Source organism: Cariama cristata, unplaced genomic scaffold (assembly GCF_000690535.1).
Source record: "Cariama cristata isolate BGI_N322 unplaced genomic scaffold, ASM69053v1 scaffold15993, whole genome shotgun sequence".
Taxonomy (NCBI): Eukaryota; Metazoa; Chordata; class Aves; order Cariamiformes; family Cariamidae; genus Cariama; species Cariama cristata.
In genome coordinates this window covers 3,476-13,280 of record NW_009607925.1, presented here as the reverse complement: position 1 = coordinate 13,280, position 9,805 = coordinate 3,476, and the positions used below count along the sequence as shown (strand labels likewise).

At 38.5% G+C, this 9,805-nt stretch overlaps 1 protein-coding gene across 1 annotated transcript; it reads right to left on the bottom strand.

The window, feature by feature from the left end:
• Nucleotides 1-870: 870 nt before the first annotated feature.
• On the bottom strand, nucleotides 871-9,556 carry LOC104159113 (serine/threonine-protein kinase 32B-like; the record flags this gene model as incomplete). Its single annotated transcript, XM_009696934.1, has 2 exons — nucleotides 871-1,026; nucleotides 9,501-9,556. Coding segments are annotated over 2 exons (212 nt in total), but the record flags the coding sequence as incomplete, so codon positions are not given.
• Between the last annotated feature and the right edge of the window lie 249 nt (nucleotides 9,557-9,805).

The window sequence follows — 9,805 nt, the reverse complement described above, 5'->3', positions numbered from 1 at the left end:
TAATTCATGAAAGGTGCTAAACTGGCAACAAGAAATTTTTCACCTGTACATCTCAAGAGTGAGCTAAAGGATGGGCAAAAGACTGTAGGTTAGGCATTGACCTCTAGTAAGACAGCTAAAACTCACAAAACAGAAGGTCTGTTTGCACTGTGACCATCTGCAGCCAACCAAGCTATTCACAAACTGAACAATTTTTATATCATAATGGTTTATGTCCCCTTTTTTTTGAACTATATAGGTAATTTTCAGATAAGGGAGGAAAAGTCTGCATCTCCTTACTACGATCACTACATAAAAAGCCAACAAATATTTTAAGTTGGTGGCATAGCTGAAGCTAGTCATTACTTGACCAACATTTTCTCACACTCATAAGGGATTGAGGTATTCAGTGGCTAGCACAGGGAAGATAAGAGAAATTCCAGGTGACAAAAACATGCTTTTCTGTGGTTCCATGTCAGCCATTATTTAAGAGTAATTGAGTTTTGAATTTTCTCTGAATCAACTAAAAGATTAATTTAATTGAATGGTTGGGTTTGATATTCCACAGCCTTATAACAGATGTTTAGTCCAAGTGTTGTCAAAAAGAAATGACGAAGTTGGACAGAACAAAACATTTCCACACACTGCTGTAACAATCCGGAGAGAAACCAAACCAGAAATAAAAAGGTGAATGTGCTGTTTAAATATTCCAATGCAAAAGGGCACCTTTAAAATATTCATGAGAAATAAAAACCTCTGCAAAACCGAAACACCTTAAAAAAAGAGGTGACCAAAATTTTTTCATACTTTTTAGCTTTCCAGTCTTCCGTAGCCTGAACTGATTCAGCAATAAGAAAACAAGAGATCCTTGATATAATTTTAAAGGTTTGCTTACCACAGGTTGACTAGGAAGGGATGTTCCAGGCCTTGCATTATCTGCAGCTCCCGAAAAACATTTCGAACTTCATCTCTCTCAATGCACTTCTGTTTATTCATGTATTTCATAGCATACATTTTCTTGGTGTCTCTCTTCTGTACAATGCACACCTACATGACAGTAAAGTAAAAGTTTGACACTTACAGAAAGGAAACTCAGTTGTGACTTTGAAAAAAAGAAGCCTTTTACGGTATTTCAGTAGTCCAGATCTGGACACTACAATCTAGGAACACCTTCAGAAAGTCCATATCACAGCTATGCAGGATTCTTTGTAATAGATTGTAATTAATAAACTGACAAAAGAACACCCCAGCCCTGCATAAGAAGAAATGGGGACTCAGAAAAGTGGCATAACTTTCAGAAGTTACACGGTAAATCTGGGAGGAATGCACTCCAATTGCTGAAATCACAGGCTATTTCATTAGTCACAGAAATTACTGCCTCCTGCCTAGGAAAATGCACAATCACTGTACTCATTCCTGCAAGTCAATACACACATCTTGATTACTGCATCACAAGGCTCAATATTTCATCTAAATGTCAGAATTATGCTCCCTTAATTATTGTTAAAAAGAAAAAGAACTTTCATACAGAGATTCACCATAATATCTCTGAAGTCACAAGAGACCATTACAATGATCTAGTCTCTGGCAGTAAATTTCTTTGCTTTAACTTTGTTTTCTTTTTTTGACAAAAGTCAAATAATGTTGTAAATGCAGGACAAAAATCTTAGTCAAGAGAACTCTGATGTAAGGCCTGGATTTTTTTTCATCATGGTAGTTTACCTTCTGAACGAAGCTGGAGAGTGTCACCAGCACAATATCCAAACATCATAATTTTACATATGATTTCTGGCAACACAGAAATATAAGATTGTTCCATGTCTCATCCCCAAAGCTAGTGTAAATCTCATCTTCAGAACATCCCTACATACACACATAGAGCAAAACTATATCCTTAACAGATTTTTGTTCTGAAGGGTTTTACCTGTTAATTGATTAGGACTTTTTGAAGTGAACACTCCTAGTGTGTCTTCACAGACAATAGAATATTAGTTGAAAATATTATTTTGGCACAATATTCATATTACTAACACAGTCATAGACTCCAATCAGAATTTTTCATCATCAGGACATATACAGACTATGTACTGGAAGTGTCTGTTTAGATATCACAACTCTGCAATGTCTAATTTCAAGGGTATTCTGGATCCACTTGGTGTGGGCACTATTATTTTATATGTATATTTATGTATCTACAGACATGCACACATACACGCTCTCATATTATACACACATAGAATTATAGCATACACACATAAAATTAGTGCTCAGAGATCAGATTACAACATGGTGCCAACCGAAATAAGTCCTTTGGTTTTGAGTTGTATTTTAAGGAACTTGAATGCTCAAAATTCAGAAATGGTCTGGAGAAACTAAGACAACTTCCCACAGCTGAAACCTCTGACTTTAACAAGGTGTCATCTGGATTCTGGACCTGGTGACGAACCAGTGAGGACCCTATAGAGACCTACTGTGTGGTCACTTATTTCTTAAACACAGAGGAAAGGCTCCAGGAGTGTACCATCAGCATATTTTACTTCCCCTACTTTTTTCCAGTCCCTCCAAGAGGAACTGGGCCAGTGAAACCAAAACACATTTATCTCTCTGCAACTGTATTTCCATTAAGTGTGTCCTTGAGATCAAATCTACTCCAAAGAGAGGAGTTAACAGAGTCCTTTTAACCTATAATGACAAGGTGTGATTAAGCAGTGTTTCTAATTACCTTTCCTAATATCAGGAGATATTTTGCTAATTAAGTAAAATATGGATGGTAGTGTTTTGTATTGAGCTCCTCAATATTGCACAATGGTGAGTACCAAAGTTTTGTTTCATTTTCCTCCTTGGGTTGTTACGGAAAGTCTGAATGTTGATGATGCCCTTAAGATAACTAAAGGTTCACACTTATATGAAAAGAACCCAGGCTGTGGAACAATGGGGAATTGGGGTCTGTCTTTTGTGGGAAAGAGAGGGAGCAGGTGGAGTTGAACTGAAATGGAGGAATGGAAATGAATTGTTCAAGCTTCCACAGGTTCTTCAAAAGTATAAGCAAAATTTGCAGGGGTAATTCCTGACATACTGTCTGAGATTATGTGGACACTCCAGTTTAGTGAATCACATTATGAAGTACAACGTTCATGGATTTTGACTCAGAACCCAAGTTCAGCAATTCATTCACTTACATGAATTTGCAGCACAATTTTCATATGAAACTTGGCCAAGACTGAAGTGTTTGCAGAAGTCTCCTATTCCATTGCATAAAAAGCCTCCCTATTGAACCATTGACTAGTAAGACTACTGAGAGAATGGGGTTTTACTCTGCTGAGAGTTACAGGTTTGACCAATGCGGCAAACTAGGATCATACACAACACCTAAATATGTAATGTAAACAGGTTTCAAAACACTGCTGACTCCAGAAGGCACTCAGTTCTCCTACCTGACGGTAAAGACAAGGACATTCAGCACAGCTGAAACAGACCTTCTGTTGTTAGTAGAATCTTGCCTAGCACACAGCTTTAAAGCAGAATGATAGCAAACATTTTCTAGCAATGTGTACCTACATACGTCTTTTAACATGGTTTCAAAATCAATAGGATTGTAATGAATACGCTAAAGCTACTTCCTACTAAAAATCAAGAAAGACAAACTGCATCCACATTGATGTTATTGTGAAAGACGCCTGACGTTGCTATGACAGCACTGAATCGTAGTGGGGATACTTCCTGGCATTTCTACCTGCTGGCTGTCAGCTCTTGTTGTGAGCAGGACACCAATGGGCTGAAACTTTTCCACTACTGCAGGAAAGAAAGGAAAAGCCCTTGAGCTCTACTCAGATGTGTAGTCTTAATGGGAAATGCTTAAATTGGGGGGTTTTGTTTATGGTTTAAACTCTTTCCAAAGGAGTAATTTTAAAACAGGGACAAACCGGTGCTCCCACATCTCAACAAACAAATTCCATGATGACCCATTATTGTTGAAGTCTGTGCAGAACTGCTGTATTTACACATATCAGTATGGAAGCCTGTCACGCTCACATTACTAAAACATTCTCTTTCAATTTTTCTGTGAATATCATTTACCAAAGGCCAGACAGTGCCCCGCTCAAACTGGTATCGCTGCTTCGGCTGTCTCTACAGGTGATGCTTCAAACCAAGTGTAAGTGTCACGAACTCAACAACTATCCAACTTCACAGTCAGCAGGGAGGGACAGGCACATCCACCTCCACCTAAGGTATGAGTCTAAACAGGTCCAGGAGACCATCTCTAGAGGGATGGCTTTTCTTCTAAAGTCCCCCTAAAGAGACTGTGGATGACTAGCTTAGATGTAGGCATCTGTGTTGCACATTTTTAAAGGCAGGCAATATGAATCCTCATTAATTTTTTTTGGAGTTATATGGTACTTATTTTTAAAAGTCTCTTGTGAAAATATTCCATTTCTAAAGATGGTTTTACTAAATGTCTAAGCTGTTATCACAGGGTTGTATGTTTTTGTGTCTGGGAGAAGGTAACAATGAATTACCTTCAAAACTATCAGATTAAAAGGAATTTGATCAGACTTGGAGCCACTTTTCCTCAGAGCCAGGGGAAGAAAATCAATAGATTATGCCTGCAGGGCTAAACTTCATTTTTCAGGAGCAATATAGGCTATGGTCCACTTCTAAGCTACCTTCTTGGATTTCCTCTGATTTCACATGCAAAAAATAAAGCACCTACAGATCAAGTTTGATCTGCAGAGTAAGAGGTCACACAGACCCTAAGACTGCTACGCGTGACAAAGTGCCCTATGGGCTGTTGCAGAGGTAAGTAACTGAAGCGAGAGAGTTATGCTGAGTAAAACTGGGGCAGTATTTGCTCATGGTTTGGAGCAGAAAGCTGCATAATGCTGTGCTGGCTGAGCAGCCGTAGGTAATTTCAGAGAAGCTCTTCCCAGGGCAAAAGACGGGAATGGCTGAAAAATTTTACTTGCTGCAAAACATGGATTTCTCCTCTTTCCCAGTAACTTCAAAAGACTTCTAGCTGCCATGTGCTTGGTCTGGAAAGAACAGCAGGGAGCAGGCACACTTAATTTCAATAAAGCCATTTTGGTGTAAGTTCGGTATATGAGTACTTAGACTTCTCAAACTACCACATTATATGGTTTCATGACAGGTGATAAAAAAGGAGAGATTGAAAACCACAGTCAGAGAAACCTCCTCTGTACAAGGTCACTGTTAGGAGGGGAGTTGGCAGCTGGAGTGCACACTTCATGCATGTTCCTGTGTCATAATATTATGCATGTTATGTCAGGTCAGTGGATCAGATGGGGCAGCTATAGCTGCCATGAGTACTCACAGCCCAACAGAGGGGCTGTGTCATTGCATAGGCAGAAGACATTCACCTAGAGGTAGGGGACTACAAGACAGAAATCAGCTATATGTTTCACAGTCAGTGTGGGAGTTGACAAATCTGCTGTGAGGTATGTGCCTGAAATACTGCTACCTTGTCTGTTCTTACCCACATACTCTGAAAAATTAATGCTCACAGTCTCAGACTACAAGCAGAGTTGGAAAGATTTACACAAAGAGGCTGGAGAATGGATGTCATAAGTTTGGCTTTACACTGCCAGGGAATTTCCTTGAGATAGGGGGATTCATTCACAGATTCCCCAGAGAAAACCGCAACAGCTGGAGCTGGAACCAAGCATCTGCTTAGTATCCTTTCATATCAACTCAAGCTAAAAAAATAGGTGGTTATTCTGTCAAACAATATTAATATTCTGCAGTTGTACATTATGTTGCTTTTAGGATAGCAGCATATTTTTTCTGAAATACTTTGCATATTATGTAGTAAAGTACCCTCAATCAGTGCAGACGTGATTCTGGGCTCCCATCTGTTTTACACCAGTGTAATTTTAATTACTTCAGCAGAGGAAGTCACTGTTTTATGCAACCAAATTAATCAGAACTAAGTCCTGTCTCTCAGCATCTTAGACAAATAGGAGAAAGAGTTTGTACATTGAAATCATAATTTGAATTAAATTTAAGAAGGGCAGATTGTTCAGTGTACCTGCTCCCATTAACAGAGAACTTGAAGAAAATTGGTACTATAATATCCCTGAAAACTAGTTGTTGCACCTGAATACAAATTATTTTGTGGCAGTAAGCCTGCAATTATATGGTCAATGTTGCAGTAAAGAACAATTATAATTCTTGTATTTCACTCCTAGTCAGTTTTGCACTTATTGGATGATCTTCAAATATATAATTTTTGGTAATATTTTGTTTGATAAGAAGGATGGCCCTACTTATAATAACATAGAAAAAAAATAGCCAGATTAAACATGAGAGAGCACTTTTAAGGTATCATGTGTCTGAAAGAAATAGCTACTTAGACCAGTGTTCAGCATTTTTGGTTGGAGTATTTTAAATTGTCTACTTCTGAATTGACTTAGAAGGAAAATATTTAATATATGAATAAAACCTGTTTGGGCAAAATTTCTGACCTGGCCCACTTCAAATGTATTCAGAAATACTAGTAGATGAAACATGCCAAGCATAACTAGCTTAAAGGTCTTCCAAAAACAGAAAAAAAAAAAATTAAATGTTTCCTGTTACATATGAGGACACCAAAGCATAAGTAAAGAGCTACCTTCATCTACCTAGCAAAGTAAGGTCACTGAAGCCAGCAAGGCTACTTTTAGAGTAGTGCCACATACCTCATTGGGTACCAGTGTCACCCTTGCAGTGGCTTACAGGTCTGTACCAGTATCTGTATGTAGAGATACATACACCGGCTATGTATGCATGAGCCCAGGAGTCAGGGCAACTGTTCAGTGAGTGATCACACACCACTCTGCCATGTCACTTGGCTTGAACAAAAGAATCACTGACTTACACAGAAGCTGTGGCTGCGATGGTCCAACACAGGCTCAGAGCTCAACTTCTTCATCTGTCGCTTACCAGGCTGCAACCTGAGCTCTCAAAGGACACCTTTGAAGCAAGCCTGGTTGTTTCCAGAAACAAGAGTATGCTCCTTGTTTCTCTTCTCTCCACACCCATTTCACACCCTCCTCACAACTGTTGTGATGTACCTTCACTTTTTCTAGGGAAGATGCTACAATGCATTCAAGACTGCACCTGCTCTTAACATGTCCCTAAGAAACCGTGTACTGAGGCAGCGGCTTAAAACAGGTGGCCACTTCTCAGAAAAGCCAAGCTCTTGAGAAACAAAGCATTTGATATCAAATGGCCTAGGAATTCCTCTAACAGCAAGTGTTGCTACTGTGAATTGAAAACGCCAAAGGAAAACGCAGGGAGCTGCTTTCTGAAGCCAGCTGGGGGGGACAGAGTGTAGCTGCTGAAGCAGCCGGCCCCGATGGAGGAGGTGAGGTGCTGAGGATCTTGAGTTTGACCTTGAGCTCTGTGTACAAGAGCAAGCTGAGCTGCGTACACTCTCTGCCATACCAGATACCTCCTGCAGCAATATCCTGCAGAGGCCTAAGGTTGCTGTAGCAACCAGAGTAATTTAAGAAATATTGAGAGAGAAAGAGAGAGAATGATTGTACCAACAGCAATAAAATAAAAACTTAGAGCATGTCTTAAAACATCCTACTGCTCTCAGAAAACAGAAAAGGCCACAGAGCAGCCATAAAGGAAGCAGGCAGTTTAAGGAAGGCATGATACCGAACACAGTGCTACTTTTTGCAGGGTGCTAGAGCAGAATAGACCCCAAACAGTAAACCACAAGTTGATAGAGGTTAGAGGTCTTGCATCATTTTTTGACATTTTCTGCTGCCAGCTACTTCCAGAAGGACAGTCATAGAAAAAGTTGCCAGCAACAAGGCTTCTAAATGAACGATAAAGGCAAGACTGACTCACAGAGAAAGACACTTGAAATGGTGACTGATTTACTATGTTGTGCTTTTGGCTATGGTATAATAGGTCATTTTTAAAACGTGTTTCTTTCTTTCCCTGTCTGTGGAAGGAAAAACAGGTGATTCATCAGGAGCTTGCATGCATTTGGGAAAAATAAGACCATTATGCCAAGAACCCTTCTGTTACCTTTGACAGCTGCAAAATAAGGATTTGAGTTTAGAGGGGACTTATGCATGAGTCCTTTCTTGCATTAAACATGTTCTCTCAGGGTTGTGAAACTTTATTCTTGCCCACAGCAGCTTCAGAAGAAGACTGCAGCCATATGAATCTGTAAGAAAATCAGGTATTTCTAGAAATATCATAGAAATATTCACCAGTTTCCTGAATGCCATGGAGAAAAATGGATCAAACATCAACCAACAGGCCTTCAAAAAGCACTTAGGCTTGTTTTATTTTCCTGCATGATGTGAAAGGGTGAGGGTCCCTTTTAAAGAGTAGAGATAGTAGAGGTGTGAATGGGGAAGTTTTGAAGAAAGAGGGTTGCAGGTGACCTTTGTGATGGCCAACATGATTTGGATATATCTCTAACTGTTTATCCTGTACCTAACTTGCACTCCTGGACCTCAATTTAGTTTGACATGATATTCCATCACTGTATTGTGATAATAACAATCATAGGTCTCCAGCTGTCCTGATTTTTAAGGGGTTTTTCAATATCATTTTGCATTAGCAGTATATTCTTTTATTGACCTCAAAGAGGGTTTGTCTTGGAAACTACTGAACCAAATAAGGACCATGCCATGAAGGACCATGCTGTTCTGTGAGAAGTATTTCCAGCCTTTGTAAAATGAAAGTCATTTTTCTGCATGGAAGGCCAAGAGCCAGCAAAATCATCTGTGTGTTCTTAATGCCTAACTACAGAACTACCTCACCAGCACTCAGCTGGCATATATTCAAGAATCATTGAAATCAAGATCTAGATAGCTGTTGCTTGATCAATTACTGAAGAAATACTTCACCTTCAAATGTATTCCTGTGGCTAATGGTTTCTAATATTTTTATAATATGATTTTCTCTGACTGAATGACCTTGTATTTACCCATATTAAAATTTAAAAGTTCGTTATAGTCTTTATTATAGGAAAGAAAGGTCGTCTACTCATGTGTAAACAAACCATTAATCTTCTCTGTTTCAGCAAAAGCCTGTTGAATTGAACAAACATTTATTCAATGATCATAATTACAGTGTATGTTAGCTAATACAGTCCCAAATGTATTGAATCTATGTAAAGTGCCTTTAAAATACTGCAATTATTTTAAAGACAAGAATAAGTCCAGAGATATAAGAACAAGATCACTCTAGTGGACTGTCTAAGAAAGTAGTCTGCTCCTAGTTGTTTATTTGTTTTCATTTGGGGGACTGATTTCTAAATTCTGCTAATCCCCATTGACGAGATTTAATTATTATAATCATTTTTACTCAATTAATTTTAATGAATTACTGTAATAGAAATAATTTAATGAATAGTCAGTTAGTACTGATGTTCAGATGTCTTTAAGAAGCAAAAGGCTACAAAACTTACGTTCCCTTACTGTAGTCAGATCACACCAGAAATACACAAAGGAAATTTCTATTAGGTTTTTAACTGCTAAAAATAAATTGATTCTTACCTTTCCAAAACTCCCTTTCCCAATAGCCCGCAATATTTGAAAGTGGTCAAAGTTAACTGCAAAATAAAGGAGAGAAGAAAAGGAAAATAGTTTGTACAGTGTTGAGTTAGAATCAGAAATCAGATAAGAAAACAGATGACAGTGTTTCCAACTAATGTAATTTTACTATGTGGTATTTACTTTTTCTCTTAAAACATCAAACATATTTAATAGCTAGTAAAGAGGAAGTTTTCTTTAAAATATGCTCCATTCATTTTATTCATCACCTCATCTTGACCTAATGCGTCCAGTGCCCAGTATCTCCC